The 18,359-nt window shown below is 36.8% G+C and overlaps 1 protein-coding gene across 1 annotated transcript; it reads left to right on the top strand.

Moving 5' to 3' along the window:
* Positions 1-656: 656 nt before the first annotated feature.
* BNIP3L (BCL2 interacting protein 3 like) lies at positions 657-17,205 on the top strand. The gene is made up of 6 exons (XM_081960833.1): positions 657-932; positions 6,795-6,981; positions 9,564-9,636; positions 10,620-10,723; positions 12,250-12,399; positions 14,208-17,205. The coding sequence occupies exons 1-6, from the start codon at positions 848-850 to the stop codon at positions 14,254-14,256; spliced, it is 648 nt and encodes a 215-aa protein (XP_081816959.1). The 5' UTR covers positions 657-847; the 3' UTR covers positions 14,257-17,205.
* Positions 17,206-18,359: the final 1,154 nt, after the last annotated feature.

Below are 18,359 nucleotides of genomic sequence, written 5' to 3' on the forward strand. Positions count from 1 at the left end.
AACACTAAATTGATGGACACATGCAGTAACAGTCTGTCCCTAAGCTTCAAGAAAAGCTTACAGTATGTACACTTCTTCCTCTCCCTCTGTTCTAAGATGTGCAGTTCCTGATATTTATGAAATTTCAAGAAATACTATCCAAGTCGAGAAAGCCACAAAAACATGTTTTGTGCATCAGTTTTTATCTTTAGAGGATCAGTTCCCTCTTTGTTTTTAACAAAGAAAGGAGGGGAGGACAACCTTCCTGGATGTCTTATTATTTTTTAGGTAACTATTCGTAGCATTTGTTTGGTTACAATCATGGATTTTCTAGTGGTCCCCTATCCAAGTTGGAGCCAGGCACCACCCTGCTTAGCTTTTTAAACCATCCCAAGATGCTGCACCCCGATTTCATTGCGAATCCAAGCTATACTTTCCCCAGTTCGGCGCATGCGCAGCAAAAGAAAAAATAGACCACCAGGCTGGGGTGGGGTTTGAGGGAAGCTGCGTGCGAGGATCGAAGACAAGCATGCGCATTCCCGCCTGGGAAAGACCAAGCCCCCCCCCCCTCTCCGGCTCCGAATGGCCTACGTGAGGAGCGTCAGGGAGGAAAGGCTCCATCTGCGTGGGTGGGCGGGGCCTCTGTCCCGGCTAGGCGCCAGGGTTCCACGGCGCGTGCGCAGCAGCTCGGCGGAGGCGGGGTCGCTGGGGCTGTCGTCGGGGAGCGTACAGATAGCCACTCGCGATCCCAGCTGTGCTGCTGTTATCGCCGCCGCCGCCGGTCTTGTCCTCGGGAGCTGCCTCCGCTCCTCCACAAGCTGCCTCGGACGGACCAGCTCCGCGCTCGCCGTCACCCCGTTCCGCCGCCATGTCGTCCCCTCAGGACTTGTCTCACCACAACAATAACAACAACCTGCCACCCGAGGGGACGCCCACCGAGCCAGGCCTCAACAGTGAGTGGGCTGTGGGCGGGCGGGCGGCTGCGGCGGCGGCTCTCTTCACCCTCCCCTCCCCAACCTTCGCCGCTCCCGCGCGAGAAGAAGTGGGTCCCCCCCCTCAAGTGGCGGTTAGCCCCCCGCACACCAAGGGGCCGTTGCTTGGCAGGGATTGGCTGGTCCCCTGGCCGCACGAGCGCCTGTGGACCAATGAGAGAAAGGGTGGGTGGCAGGCGGAGGGGGGAGGGGGGCGAAGGGACACCTGAGCGGATGGTTCAACTTTCCCAACCTGGAGTCTTCTGGAGCTTTGGACTACAACCCCCATAATGCCTTCGCGTCAGCCTGGGAGTTGGTGGGGGGAAATGAGGGCGGTTGATATTATCAGATTGTTTTGAACATCATTCTTTGGGCGGCCTCAGATGGGGCACATTGCCTTCTTCTCCCCCCGTTTCATCCCTAAACAACAGCCCTCGGAGGTCGGTCGAGCTAAGCGAGGGTGATCGACCTGATTTTGAGTCAACCGGGGATGGGAGTCTGGGTCTTCTCTGCTTTTTCCTGAGCCTTTCATGCCCCTGGTTCAAAAATGGGAGGGAGGGCAGAAGGAGATGAATAGGAAGGGGATGAGCTGCCCTTCCATGGGAAGTAGCCCCATTGAAATGAGAAGAGCAGCTGAGAAGGTATTTTCCTCAACCTGGAATCTCCAGTCTCTGGAAATTAATAGGGATATTGTACCACGCATTAGAATAGATTAGAATAGAATAGTATTCTATTAGAATAGAATAGAATAGAATAGAATAGAATAGAAACATTTTCAAAGAAAACAAAAAACCAAAAAGTTCAGTTGCCTTTTGGGAAAAAAGCACCTTTTGGGATGTTCTGCCAACATTGTCTCCTGATGGCATCTCGACAATGGCTTATACTTTTTTTTAAAAAAAAAACACCTTTCAAGATTTAAAGTTTATTACCCATTTTATTTTCTTAGCTTTAAAAAGTCAGTGGCTCCTTTTTTTCCTCCCTGAAAGCTTATCAAGGATGATATACTGCCCATTTAAAAATAACTGAAAAATAACTCTGAAACTTTTAAAGGCATTAGGATAAAAATGTGTACGGAAGGGTCTTAAGTGTTTTCTTCTGTACTGTTTTTATTCTTTGTGCTCAGAATAATGATGACTCTACTTTTCTGATGTTTGTTATGTCATGGTATTTGTCTTTTAGTGCTGATGCTTGAAGAAACTTGTTTTTCCTCCTCACCCCCCCCCCCCCCCAATATGCCACAGGGAATGTAGTTATTGCACTGGATTAAGTTTACTACTCAGGTTGAAAAGTGGCTGTCCTTGTATGGTAGATTGCTGCCAGGTTAAAAAGGAGACAAATATGTATGATTGCTGTGGGACAGTCATCCAAAAGGAGAGTCATTCCTTTTAACAGTGGGAGGTTTATGGACAGAGTTGATGAGGTGAGGTGATGGCATGTGACTGGCCTCCGGGTATTATAAGGCAGAATGGAATGGAGCTTTGTAAAAGAAGTACAAATTAATGATTTTTTTTTTTTCAGGATAGAAGGAACTGAGAGTTTGAATCCAGTTTTTAGAACCCTTTTCAACATTTTGTTGAAGGAAAACTTGCATAAAATAAGTACCAATGGACTTTGTTTTCTGGTTGTAAAAAGGATTTCACAAATGATTGTGAGGAGTAAATACCTCTATAAGTTATGAAATGAGTGAATTGTGAAGGGATACTTCAATGGAGTAATTTGTTTATTTCTTTGCTAATGACCTTAGAAAAGGAGTTAGAGATGATGGTCAGGGTGGGAACTGGAATGTTCAGAATGTATTTATTTAGCTGCCAAATCCTGTGTATATAGTATTATTTTCTTGTATCCATTTCAGTCAGGTCCTCTATTGTAAATTTTAGTTCAACTTGTGGAGATAGCTTTGAGTTTTACTATGTATCTTTTGGATAAGTACTATATAATGTTTTTGTTGTGGTATGACTTTTTGGTCTTTAACCAGGATTCTCTGATTTGTGTTTAAAGTTTTGTTATTGTTGATGTTTTTTTCTGAGTTAATTGTTTTTGGGGCTGTAGACATTATGGTTTTGTTAACTTATTTTGAACTCTTGCACAAAAAAACCCTTTTGTTTGGATTTTTGGGTGGGAGGGGGTAAATTAGTATAATTAATACAATTGCATTAATTTATTGCATTGATATTGTGCCACAATCAGATGTTATTTTCAGTTGCATTTTTAGGAAATATTTGAACCTGGTGTAAATATTTCTTGACCTGCATTGTGTTCTTAGCCTTCTTAAAGAAAATGTGGTTCCCTAATAGTTCCAAAGGAAATGCATAGAAACCATTCATATTCAGACAAGCCTTAGTGAAAATTTTATGGGTACCCATTGTTCTTTTATTGCTGATACTTTAATGTTGTGTTTCCATTTTTTAATTGCTTTTACTTTGTTGTAAACTCTCCAAAATCTGCTAGGAATAGGGCAGGTTGCAAACATTGTTAAATAATTATAAAACAGGACAGGACTGATAGGAGATACTTCAGTCATATGATTAGACTATAGACACATAAAGAGAGGGAATGTGTATATTTACAGAGAGGTAAACCATATTAAAATGCCTCTGTTACTTCATCAGGTTATTGCTACATTACCTCCTTGTTAGAATATTTTATGTATATAACCTCCAAGCATAGAAACAAATAATATCCACATGACAATGAACCATGCGGCTAAGTAGTTGTATAAATATCAAACAGTTATGAATTTATTGTGGAATTGTAGATGTGATATAAAATAGTTGCACACAGAGGAACAGGAGTGGGCAGAAGACATAGTATGCTTGGATTTACATGTAGATTTTTAAAAAAGTAATTTGTAAAAGATGGGTGGGATTTTTTGAGTGCCAATTGCTTAGTAGTTAAATTCTGTTGTTGAAATGAAGAAAACTAGAGGTAATAAATATAATAAAAATAGATTTTTATTTCAAAGGAATCCTAGCTTTATTTTCTTAATAATTAAAATTCTTTTAATTTCAAATGTACTGTATGTTCAGGATTTTGCTATAATTATTGGATTATTTTTAATGCATTTTAAAACATGTTGATGCCAAGTGATTTGATTTTGCAGTTCATTTATCATTTTATTTTGTTACATTTATAATATGGATTCTATTTATAGGTTTAAAACATCATGAATAATACTGCTATACCCTCTTCCCTTTCCTCCACAATAATAACTCTATTTAGAGAGGTTAGGTTGAAAGAGGGTTGGCTCAAAGTCATTGAACTTCCAAGGTTGAGGATGGACTAGAACAATGTTACTCAACCGTGGCAACTAAAAGTCCTGTGGACTTCAACTTCCAGAATTCTGGGAGTTGAAGTCCACAGGACTTAAAGTCCCCAAGGTTGAGAAACACTGGACTAGAACTTTACTCTTTTCCTTTAAGAACGTCACATCTGCTTTTGACTTCTCTGCCTGTCTAATGATTATTAGTAACAATTAAATCCCATTTTCATTTAATAAGATAGTATACACAATATAAGAATTCTATCCAAGCATGGACACAGATTTGCCATGACAGACTTGTAGTCCTTGACTTACAGCAGTTCATTTAGTGATTGTTCAAAGTTACGACACTAAAAAAGTGACTTATAACCATTTTTCACACTCATAACTGTTGTAACATCCGCATGGTCATGTGATTTACATTTGAATGCTTGACCACAGACATTTATGACGGTTGCAGTGTCCCAGAGTCATGAGATCCTTATTGTGACCTTCTGGCAAGCAAAGTCAGTGGGGTAACTAGATTCACTTAAGAACTGTGTTACTAATTCAAGAATGATTGCAAGGATTCACTTAACATATGTGACAAGAAAAGCCAGATTATATACATCTGGCCAGGAAAGCTTGCTAGTAGTCTTAATACATTTACTGTGTAGACCAGAGCTGTCAAACCTGCGGCCCACAGGCCAGATCTGTCACATACTGGCCACACCCATGCCTGGTTTAGCAAGGGGGGGGAGTCGTGAAACATCACATGACGCCACCGTGATGATGCAAGTTGTATACCAGGGATGCGACATCCCTGGTGTAGACCCTTAAAATGTTTGCAGTATAATATTAAAAGCTTGAATTTACTACTCCTGAGCCAAAAGGGCAAATATATTCTCATAGGGAAGCCTTCCAACAGAACAAATGGAAAAACATTCAATCAAGTCTGGTACAATATTGTGTAATATTTAAGCAATTTCAAAGTGAAAGGATGTTTGGTCGGAAATGCTGTTTGAGTCCTAAATTCCGGAGCAAAACTATTAGGACCTGAATTCAGTTGATTTTGCCATTCTTGGCCAGATTACATTTTTTAAAAAGAATCATGGCACACACAGTTTTAACCAAAAATTAAAAATTGTCACCCAAGCATAAATCTCTCTACCTTTAGTAGAGAGCCAGTTTGGTGTACTGATGCTGTGCTGGAAACCAAGAGAGTATGAGTTCTAGTCCTGCCTTCGGCATGAAAAACTGGGTGGGTGACTTTGAGCTAGTCATATTCTCTCAGCCCAATCCACCTCACAGGGTTATTGTTGTGGGTGAAGTAGGAGGAAAGTGTGTTGTGAATGTTTGTCGCCTTGAGTTACTTATAAAAGAATAAAGGCAGAATTTCCTTTTAAAAAATCTAATAAATAAAGTAAATTAGCCTCCAGCTGAAGGATGGCATTTGGAGCCCATTGGAATCTGAAGTATATTTTCTCAGTGATATTCCCTTGGATGTTCCAATTTTTTGATCCAGAGTTTTGGAGGAAGAAAAATAGACCTTTGTGTTATATAATCAGAAGATTATTATCTCTACAGTGTTAAATTAGATTCTGTAATGTTTTTCTGAGAGCAACCGGTATCTTTGATAAGATCATCTCTATAAAGTCACTGAACCTTTGCTGGCCATTAGAGAGATGAGAGTCCAGTTCTTACAAGTCTGTAAACTAGAGGTAGAAAAAGAGAGGAGCTAATTAAAAAGCACTGCCAAATCCGGTTCAAGTTACTTACTATCTGTAAGATGCCCCAAAGGGTCCATCTTACTTACAGGCCTGTGTATATCTTCTGTGGCTTCTAAATTAGTAGCAGGCATAGTTGGAGACATAAAATTTATCTCACAAGATTTTCTCTTCAGATGGAATCAAAGGTACTCTCAACATCCAAGTGCAACATAAAGTGGTAGGCTTACTTAAGTATCTTTCACCCATATGTTGTAAGACTTAAACGTTCCTATTCTAAAGCCTATTGCTCCTTGGACAGAATATTCTGTACCAGCCAGCCCTGAAGTTGCATACACTATTTCTTGGCATATAGTTTAATTATGCTCAAGAGGCTTATAGGGTAATTAGCCAGAGCAGCTCTACTGAGTTTCTTAAACCTAGGAATGATCACTTCTAGTACCCAGTTGCTAGATGTGAGGACAATGGTTAACCATTGTGTTTTCAATGTATGTGCTTTTTATTGCAAATTGTGAATTTTCTATAGAGAGATAATTTCAGTTATTTTTTTTAATCCTTATCATGATTTCTTATCTAGAATTCCAGAAATAACAATTCTAGTTACTTTGCAAAATTAAAACACTTTCTTAATAATGCCTAATTTCTATAATATGTTGTTTTTAAAAACTATTTCTAAATTACTAATTAATAGAAACATAGAAAGTTGTTTGCATATACTCTTTACAAGAATAGATCAAAATAGTTGGGAATAAATAAAACATTTTCTTTTTTTCCCAGTTGTCAAAATTTGATATGACTGCACATTTCTGCATGTAAGTGTTAAATGCTGTATTTGGACTTGGCCTATAATTTTTGATGAGATATCTGGCTATTCAATAGGTTCCTGGGTAGAACTGCAGATGAATGGGAATGGGAATGACAATGACAACAGCAACGCAAAAAATGGGGGTCTAGAACATGTTCCTTCTTCATCTTCCATCCACAATGGAGATATGGAGAAGATACTTCTTGATGCTCAGCATGAGTCTGGACAAAACAGTTCCAGGGGTAGTTCTCATTGTGACAGGTAAGCATTTATTGTTTACATTTTAAAAATATTTTGGAATGAGTTATTTTTTGGAACCGTCACTAGTATTTCATTTTTTTTAGAATGCAGTTTTAGCTGGACTTATGCCTCATACTAAGCCAGGGTTTATATTTGTATGTATGTATACATACATATATGTATATAACTATATATATGCTATATAAATATGTAAATTGCTTTTTGTGGACTTTGAGCTTTTTCAATTTTATTAAAGTTTTTTGTATTATATAAGGGAGGCTAGAAGGAAATTCTGAAGGAAAAATATTTTGCAGTTGGGTAACTGCCCTGCATAATCAATGGTTGTTTAAATCTACTGTTTATTTTTGAAGAGCCTTTGCAGTAGATACTTGCTATTTATGGAATAGGTTGGGGCAGAAACCTGTTTCTTTACTAAAAATAATTATGTGGGCAAGAATCCATTATGTTTATATTGTATTCTGTTAAAGTGGTGATAAACTTAACAAGGCACTAAAACCACAGAATTAAAAAGTCAGTCCTTCATTAGTACACTAGGTCTGTGGTGTGTTGTATTACATCTGTGCCCTCAAATTGACTGCTTCTGTTAAAGATGATATATTCACTGCTTAAAAGTTTGAAGCCTCTTTTAATGAAATGTTCTTTGTGGCCTTGTTTTTCAATGTGTTATGAAGCAGATCTTCCATCACATCACTGAAGTTGCATGTGTTTAGGAATTCATGCTAATTCTCTGTGCAGTTATTTTACATAAGAAATTATCTACTTATTATTGGAAGTCACAAAGATAATAAAACTAAAAGTACAACACTAGCTTTTTAAGTATTATAAAAATGTATTTTTTCCTATAGTCAAATTATAGAAATAGAAGCATGTCCTGCTAGTGATCGTTCATCTCTTGTGCATCTGATGATTAATTCTCTTAATCAGATTAAAGGTGTCTTAAACATCAATTTCAGTCTGATGCTGGTATGTTGCTTACCAGGGAAGAGAGCTGGTTCAGGAATTAGATACTCAATGATTTAGTGGAGGTGGGTGTGACTGTATTTCCTCCCAGGAAACAACAGAGGAGGAGTCCAACTCCTATAAAGAGGAACTCCTTATTAAAGGAAGGAGCAAGGGAAAGACAAATAAGCAGAGACAATGAAAGTTTTCCAGTAGACATATGTGAAAGTTAATTATCAAATAGATAGGGTAAACAACCTGATGCTAAATCAGCCACTATCAAAACAAACAAAAAAAATATTGAATTTCCTGCCACAAAAAGAATAGCTTTATATAGAGTAGATGGAAGAAAAAGTCTCCAGCAATGTGAACGTTGATTATTTTAAATATAACTCACATTTAATATCCAGCAGTTGCTTAAAAAATCCCTCTTCATAACTTTTCTGCAATAAATTACTGATCAGAAATTACTGTACTCCTATGTGCCTGGTTAAGTTATTTCAGATCCACTTGCCAAGGACAGTCTTAGCAGCTAATGCTGTTATCAATTTTGAACATAAATGTTTAACTGCCTTTGCAGTCCTTTGAGAAAGCACCAGATAAAAACTGTTTGAATTGAATTTTCTAATATAGAGAAGGCCAGCCATAGCCATAACCAACACATTAATGTACAATCATTTGTTTTATACTGCAGATATATCAATATTGGCTTTTTCCTCAATTAAAATTATAAAGTAGTTTCATGCGCATTTATTCAATTTTGGCCCTGTCTGTTTCCTCAGAAGAGAATTAAGAATGCTCTTTTCTCATTGGGCCTCTCTTAACACCAGTATTCCTCAGGATAGACAAGAACTACCTGTGAGGAAATAAGTCTGATTTGGAGATCCTTCTGGACTCATGATTCCTCCTCAAGCAGGTAGAAGCTGTGGCAAAGAGAACTTTTTCTCAACTTCAGATGGGGCACTAATTGCAGTCTTAGCTCTGCAGAAGGACCTGGTTGCAATAATTCTTGCCCTCATTATCATTTGGTTTGATAAGCACAATGTATTTTGCAAGGTAATTATTGGTACTTTAAAGGCTACTTGGAAACTATGAGCTGGTTTCCAGGTGCAATTTAAAGTTTGAGTTTTAAACCTGTGAAGTCTTTTTTGGCTTGATACCAGGTAATTGCAGGACTGCCTACTCCCTACTTGAATAGGTCCAATCTACTAGATCTCTTTTTGAGAAATTCCTTGTAGTCCTTCACTTCTGACAGGAAAGGAAAGTCAAGGAAAGGAATAGTCTCCTATGGGTGTAGAAATCAGGCTATCTCTTTTTTTGATAGCTTTCAGGAAGAAACTTTAGGAAGTTATTCTTTAAAGAGTTCTAATGATACAACATACTGAACTGTCTTTTTATTTATATTGTATTGATCTTATTCCTGTTGTATCTAAAGATTTTATGGTTTAGTGATTAAGTTGCAGTTTTAAAGTACCACGGATATTTTATTATCTGAGCCACTGAAAACTGTCAGATATTAATAGGATAGAAAAACATTAAATGCCTATATATTTTGTAATAGATGTAAATGAAAACAAGCGTAACAATGCTTTGTAATCACATTCTATAGAAAAATAACAATGATATCTTTCTTTTCTTTTCAGTCCTTCTCCTCAAGAAGATGGACAGATAATGTTTGATGTGGAAATGCATACAAGTAAAGACAATAGTTCTCAGGTATTTTCCTTCTGTTTACCTACAATCCTGTTTGTGAAGTTCAGGTAGCACAATTTAAAAGCTATTCTAGCAGTGAGTTTTTATTCACTATCTAATCCTGATAAATACAATCTCATGGCTGTGTTGTTTTTCCAGTGGAGAGGTACTCTTTTTATTTAAAATGAAGTTTTTGTGCTCTTACAGGCATTTTAACCTGTATTATTATGGCAAGAAATCTTTGATAACATACTTGTGTACCTTTGTGCCTCCCAGAAATTATCAGTCAGCAGCTGGTTATTTAAGACAGCTTCAGATAATATATAAATTTTTGTGGCAGGGTAACTAAAGTTTTGAACAAACTTTTTGGATATTAATTAAGAATATTGCTCTCACCCATAAATACTGTAAGTCATATTTTTAGAAGTTGTTCTGTAGTAAATTGCCTGCAACTTTTAGATGTTTGTTTAATCTCATGGATACTTAATCATTACAGTTACATTTAACTGCTATCTAGGATTTCAGGATCTTTAAGGTGTAGGTCCATTGTAAACTGAATCAAAAAAGTCAAAGCAATAAGAATATTATTAAATATAGGAAGATAAGATGACCGGGCAAAGAGATAAGTTACTTTTAGATAACTATGTAACAAACAGATTATTTGTTCAGTTTTTGTCAAACTAAGTTATTTTCCCAGCTGTATTTTAAGTCTTTTCATAATTTCAGACCAGTTTATTCTTTGTATTATGATAATTACTTTTTGAAATAAAAGAATGCATTTGATAAAGGCATGCTGTGGGCTATGTAAGCAAAGCACAGTTTCTTATAAATGGCATAAAACTGGTTAAAATGAAATCTTATAGTTGTTGTTCCTGATTGGAATTTTTATAAAATTGCCAGAATTGCCAGCATAGTCTGCCTATCTCCTGATCAATGCTCTGCAGGAAATACCAAGAGGAACAATTGAACTAAACGAATTACAGAATTTATTCATTATGTATTTTCAGTCTGAAGAGGAAACAGTAGAAGGCGAAAAGGATGTGGAGGTTTTGAAGAAAAGTGCTGACTGGGTATCAGATTGGTCAAGTAGACCAGAAAACATTCCTCCCAAGTGAGTTGAAATCCTTTGTAATACATAGACTTTTGTTGAGAAGAAATGTTGATTGCAACAAAATATTAAAATAATTATTTTAATTATAAGTTTCAGTAAGGTAAGAATAAACAACAACCCAGTCAAATAGCCACCAAGACCACTCCCACCAACACTAACTGGGCAAGACATAAAATGAGAGCAAACCCCACTCCCTTGAGGTTACCTAGTTTGGTAATGATATGTCTGAAAGAAAACAACTAAGCTCAAAGAGCACCTAGGACCCTGTAAAATAATTTTAAAAAGTTAGCTCAGATTCTGAGTTTCATGTTTGTAAGGATATAAAAATCCTATCACAATTTCCATCCATCCTTTTGGAGTGCTCCTGTTGAAGAGTAGCTACTCATAGGAGTCAAAGAAAACAACATCCTTTTATAGTATTTCTAGATAAGAAAGATAGAAATAAGGTTGAAAACACTATTTACTCTTTCCCTGGCTTTGCATCAGCCTCAGAATCCTAGTTACATCTGTGTGTAGATCCCTCTTTCCCTCTCTCCCCTCAGGACCTACCAGAGCAGCATAGTCTACTATCCAATCCTACCCTTGCTGATATCCTAGTATAGCATATCCCACCAACCTGTCCAAAAATTTACCTTTCAAATGAAGCACCCAAAACCAGCTCTTTGGAAGTATTTTGCACATTCTGGGTCCCTTTCAACTGAGCTGCCAAATTTTAGCTTTGCAATTTTGGGGCAAGAAATCCATGAAAGCTGTTGATCATAATTTAGATGTAGCATTCTTTATCACCTCTACCTTAATAGAAGCAGAAAAAAGGAAAACGCCCCTCCATGACATAATTTTTGAATCATTCGTCTTACTACTTTTACAGCAGAGCCATTAAAATGTTACTCACCGCTGCATTCCAGGGGATTAACCATCAATTTGCTTATGTTTGTTGCCTTGTTTGTTAACACAAATACCCTGGGTTTGTTTTCTAGAAATGAGTCAAACCTAACAGGGATTCCTCTTGATATAAATTGCCTATTTTTATAAGAGTGAAAAGGGTGCTTTGTTCACCAGCAGCATGAGAAAATAACAGTTTCTGCTCCTGTAGACCTCTGTAGTCTGATCTCATTACGTATTCACCATGGAAGCAAAATTGTTCCATGCTTGAAAATATCGAAGAAGTAATTTAGCAAGACTTAATAGTTTAATCATGGCTCACTAATTTGAATTTGTTCATTTCCTTATTTCTGCTAAGACTGATCTAATGTTTCTTGGATACACAAGAATGCCGTTCTGGTTTAAGATTCTTAAATTTGAAGAAATATCTATAACAAAATGCAAATAAAGTTTGACATGTAGATTTCCTGTTATGTAAAATTGGGATGATTCTGTTAGAGATTTCTCAGCTATTAGCCCATGTTTTCCTGTCTGAAAGAGGGCTTTCCATTACCGTTCTTAACTCTTGCTTTATTGTTGTTTTCAAGTATCAATATATTCTATACAATAAATTCTATCCTTCTCCCCTCCCCCCGCTCTTTCAGGGAGTTTCACTTCAGACATCCTAAACGAGCAGTGTCTTTAAGTATGAGAAAAAGTGGAGCTATGAAAAAAGGTGGCATTTTCTCGGCTGAATTTCTTAAGGTTTTCATTCCGTCTCTGTTCATATCTCATGTTTTGGCTTTGGGACTAGGGTAAGTATGACTACATGATCGGAATGACAGAGGATTATTTTCCATGGTTCTTAAGCTTTGAATTCCAGAATTGTTCCCAGCAACTTCCAAGAATAGTGCTGGTGGGAGTGCCAGTGTTTTTGAAAAGAGAAGAAAATAAGCATATACATGGCTAGGGCAATATTGTATAGCAGAGTTAGTGTAGGACTGCCTGGAATGAGAGGGACATTATAAAATCAGCTGCCGAATGGTGGGGGGAAAAACCCTAAAATATTTTCCCATCATTCTACTGTAGAGAGAAAATTAATTCCTGCTATTGCTTTTCTGAAAGCTCCTCCTGGATTCCTTTGGATCTCTGTGAGTAGGTTCTTCCTTAGTAAGAATGGACGTTAAGTAGGAAGTGTTACTTTAACAACAGAATCCAGAGCTAAACTGCAAGAAGTATTTGGTTAAAGGATGGATGTACATTATAGATGTCATGAAAGCTTTTCTTAATAAAAATTGGAGTTACCCTGATGAAAAAAACTGGGGACTTTTTGGTGGTAATGAATGGAAGATACATCAAGTTGTGCTTAGCTGCCATGTATATAATATCCCATCTTGAGGGATTTGTTTTTCCTTTGAGCTTTTATTAAGCAGCCAGTTTAGGAATAAGCAGTGGAAACAATTATAAGTGTGTTTGTTACTTTAGACTTCTTGTATCCATCACTGATAAACAACAAGCACAATCCCTACACTTTATTAAGGAACAGTTGTCAGTTTTAAAAAGCTATATATGTAATTTTCATGTTTCCTAATAATGTTACAATTACTTACCCTTTACCTTAAAAGACTAATTTGAATGGTCCCAACAATGCCTTTATGTAGTTTTTTGCCTGGGGAGGAGGACATTGTAAGTGAGGAATGGTACTTGTGGGATCTACTTGGTTATGTTTTGATTTAGATCCATGTAGAAAACCAGAGATAATGATTTTAGCTCTGGAGTTAATTTTCTATATCAACACCAAGGGGCTTATAGTATTTCCATGCAAACAACTACTATTGATCTGTTACATTAATAATAATCTGTCATTAGTTATATATTTAGAGCGGGGTGTCAAACTGGCGGCCCGCGGCACTGGAAACAAAAACCATCACGAATGTCACGTGAGGCAACATAATGCCGCGAGTTTGACTCCTGTGCTCTAAATAATATAATATATTTTATATTTGTCCAGATTTAATATAAATAAATAGCAAAGAATACTTCAGGAATGCAGGAGAAAAGTGTGCACAGTGCCATGTGCTTTTTCAGATACAGGCAACTACTTCTAATTAAAGAAATGGAAGTAGGAGATAGCAATACCACTTAGACTTATATACCACTTCATAGTGCTTTACAGCGTATTGCCCCCAACAATTTGGATCCTCCTACCAATCTTGGAAGGATGGAAGGCTGAGTCAACCTTGAGCCGGTGAGAATCAAACTACTGGCAGTCATCAGAATTAGCTTGCAGTACTGCATTCTAAACACTGTGCCACCACCACTCAGATCCATGTCCACCTACACAAAATTAACCATAGAGTTGCACCGTTTTACTTTCTTTGCCAATTGCAGGCGCTAATGATCATTTTCTTCATGAAGCATGTTAGCTGCACATAATGTTTGCATGCTTTGTGTTTAAAAAAATGGTACAAACAAGTACCAATGTTTCCTTAATAAATTTTTATTTTCTTGATGGATGTTAGAATTGCAGCATAGTTTTGGAAGAATAAAGTAAGCTGAAAAGATCTTTGGGGCAGGGAGCAGATATAAGTACCAATGTACTTTGCTTTGCATTTCATTGCAGTATCTACATTGGAAAGCGACTGACCACACCTTCAGCTAGCACTTACTGAAAGAAGCAGTGCACAAATCCTGGAAATCTTGTGATGATCTGTGAAGGAATTAATGTCCTACTAGTACCATTGGAACTTGAGACAATTCTAAGCATGATCTTCCTCCCCCTCCCCAACTTTCACCTTTTGATACCCCGGTTCCACTAACTCTTGGAATTCAGTATTGTGTTGGAACCCTGTGGAGGTGTTTCACTAGTTGTCTTTTCCTGACCACCTTCCGTATCCTGCAGGACACATCAGAGTTGCCTAACCGAGTTTACAGTTGCCTACATGTCACAAGGGCTTCTTTCAGTGCAAAATGCCACCAGCAAATTATAATCGTTATCAGTGATGCCTCTGCCATCTCTTTATTACAATACCAAATAATCTGCCCAGTGCTTAAATGAAATCTTCAGTATGACAACTCCCATTTTTAAGAGAGACTGATATTTAACTGCTTATAAAACAAAAATAATTAGCAGGTTTATTTTCACTCTGCAATTTATTTTGCAGTTGTCTTGGGTTAAAAAAATTTTTTAATTTCAGGAGGCAAAAAACTTCACAGATATCAAAAAAGAATTAGAATTTGATTCCTCGGCAAGTTTGAATACCAAGTATCTGTCATTAGATTGTATTTCCATGAAGTAGTGAATTTATTTCTGATAGCATTGGCCAACATTTAGGTTTTTAAAAATTTGCATGCGAAGAAATTTCTAGTATTCTTCAGCAGTTTATTTAATGGAAGTCTTCCTTTCAGAGTAGTTTGACTTGAAGTATCTTTGAAGTATTTAGACTCTCTGTAAAAAGAGATACCTGTATATTACTTGGGAACAGTCTTGCAGTTCTGGTTTTTTTTTTAAAAAAAACCCACAATATTTTGAGCTGTCTTCTGTGGTTGAATTCCACTTCTTCCATATTCATGGTTTGAATCTCTCATTTGCAATTGCTGAAATCCTAAGGATTTTGGTGTCAAATCTTTGTTACAGTCATAAATAGCATAAAAGATTTTGGGTAAGTACTTAGAAATCTCACTAATGGGAATATTTTACATTGTCTTGCTTCAGATACGCTTTTCCTCTTAATTCAGATTTTTAAATTTGATATAGACCAATATTGCTAAATAGATTTAAGCTTTATAGCGTCATTTTGAAAGCTTTCCTTCAAATTGAGCTCTCCTCTGTATTTCACAGAGAAACCCCTGTAGTTTGCTTAGGCGAATATAGAAATAGCTTGCTATTGTCTTCTTCCAAAGAAGTTTTTTGACTTCATCATTCGACAGTGGTTCCCCCACACAGAAGTACTGACCTTGCTCATTTAGTATTCGATGCCAGACTAGGTTATCCAGGTGCTATTATATGTGTGTACGTATATGTGTTTGTGGTACCTGCTGAGATTTTTCCTTCCTGCTCATGCATGTGCTCTGCATGTTAATCATAGCAGGAGGTAGCACCTAGATGACTGGGCCTAGGCTTGGAAGGTAAGCAAAGTTGGGTCTGATGAGTATTTAGAGGGGAAACCACATAGCAATGCAAAGATTGCATACTAGATTTAGGGACTCAATACAAACTGGAAGAAGTTACTGATAGGTTAGGCCCATATTTGTTGCCAAGAAAGCAACAGGGGCTATCAAGGATGTCCATCAGTAAGTAAGCTTAATTTGAAGAAGGCTTCAAATGCTACATATTGAGGTAAGCACGGCTGATTTTAAAACTGGCAGAAATCAGTAGATTCTGCAACTTTATTAGACTGACAATAAAGCTTATACACAATCTTAAGACTTGATAGACCTCTGAAAACGTAATAGTGGAAGAACAATAGCTGGTACCACTGAAATAAGTGAAGTGTGTGAAGTGAAGAGGATTTTAATGATATCCATTCCTAAAATACCTTTGTTTCAGACTTGTTTCTTTATAATTTACTGGAAATCTCAATCTTTCTCTGTCTCCCCCTTCCATCCAGTAAGTTATGCATATTTTTGAAAACCCATGAGAGGTTGGGTGGATTTTTGTTTTTGCCCTTTCAGCTTTGAATAGTAGCACTTGTATTACTTGCAGCTATGTATTTATTTCCTGTGTGGATATTGGAATAATTTTGAGGTGATTTAATAGAATAAAGATTGTTTAAAGCAACAATTAAAAACTAAGTATAGAAGTCCAGAGTACTTTTCAAAACCAGTTATCTTACTGCATTTTGTTATAATTGGACCATGACATATGTATAAAATTTGGACCATGTTTATTAAAAAGTGGTGGGGGGAGATTCAGTCCTGCCTAAAATACATTATGATTAATCTGCAGGATGCTATTTGATAAGGTAGAAGGCTTATATGCTTGTGAATCAATACCTTCAATATTATTTAGGCATTTGTGAGATTAAAATTGATGGGAAAACGTCATTGGCATTTATGTACCTGATTACTGTTGAGCTGGTTGCCACTGCAGTGTTCCAAAGCAGTATTTATTACTAACTGATTAGAAGCTTGAAATATCCTGATTTTTTTATATTACAAAATGGACCAGTTTGTTAAAATTTGAAAGAGATATCAGTTGTAATGCTTTGTTTAAGTTAAACATTATTAAGTAGCTTTATATTTGTTTACAGTTTGAGGGGAAACACAGGCCTCATTTTTCCAGCAGTGAATGAAAAATGGGATGCGACATTTGTACATAGGATCAAGCAGAAATGCATAAGCTGGCACATTAGAAAAAGCAGCAGGCTGAACTGCAACACTAAACAAAGCCAACAAATGCAACCATTTACTACTTTTAAAAATGAAATCCGAAAACTAAGAAATCACTTTTTTAAAACAACAACAAAAGACCTATGGCTGAAATTATTGGCGTTAAGTGAGCCAAAGTGATTATGCATTCTTCATCTTTAGTTAGCACTTTGTAACATGATAATATACAGTTTACAGTACATGTATAAGGTGTAGCTATAAAATTTTGTGCCATTAAAGCTGTCACAAAACTGAATTTGGTGGTTGCTTTTTGTCGGTGTTTTACCCAATGTTTAGATGATAGATTTCTGTGGCTGTCCTGACACATTGCCAGAATGTCTTCATAAGGATCATGTTTAGATGTACCGGATATACTAAGTATTTTTTTTTTAAAGAACACTATTAAGGTTTTTGTAACACATGTTAATTCTGTGCAGTTACAGATACATACCACAAACGTGTAAAGACTTGAGGTTGGTTGTTAAATGTCCCATGTAACTGCAAATACATGTGTATTGTTCCTTCAAGAAAAACAAGCTTATTCTATTGAGTTAAACATCGAACAAACTAGTATTTTATCATGTGTCTATGGAGATTCCCAATCATCCATTTCATGGTTGTCCCAAAGGGCTTTTCCAAAAAGTAACTGGATTTTTTTTTGTTTTTTTTCCTTAAAAACATTTTGCTTCTCATCCAAGAAGCTTCTTCAGTTCTAATATTTTACCACCATTCACTTGGAATTTAATCCTATTACATTTCCTGTCTTTATATTGTTTTATTCACTTGGCAAGGAGGCTATCAAATCTCCAAAATACATTTGTAGTTTTCAGGCTATGTGCAAATTGGAAAGTATGCTCCCAATCTTCCCACCTTCTATATGTACAAAATCATGAGCAAGAAGGTCCTTGTTTGAAAGTGAATGGCGTGTTATTATGAGATTAACTTTTAGAGAATGGCTGTAGGAGAAGAACAAGGAGGACAGATTGAGTTACAGGAATGTGTGTTGGACTTGGAAAGTGGCAACCTGTTCATAAGAGCGTCTCATACAAATTTTAATCCCCAAATGAGTTTATGGAGCCTTTTAAAGCTTTTTTTTTGGGGGGGGGGGTTCCAACCAACACTTGTGATTGGAGCTAAAAGAGGCAGCTAATAAAATATAATAGTAATGAATCTGAATCTTAAGGTATATATTTGGCCTTCAATTCAATTAATGGAACTATGTGGAAGAAAAATCGACTCTGGAATGTAAAATGGTATAGGGGAGGAAGAACCTCAAATAAGCAGTATATCTGAGCATAGTGGAGTTACCATTTAAGGAATGTTTGTTCATTAATAATTAGGAACACCACTACAGTGGTTACCTTGGTACATGTGGTTTCAGGAGGTGCAACAACTATTAAAAAGG

Source organism: Natrix helvetica (genome assembly GCF_964273705.1).
Source record: "Natrix helvetica genome assembly, chromosome: 8".
Lineage (NCBI taxonomy): Eukaryota > Metazoa > Chordata > Lepidosauria > Squamata > Natricidae > Natrix > Natrix helvetica.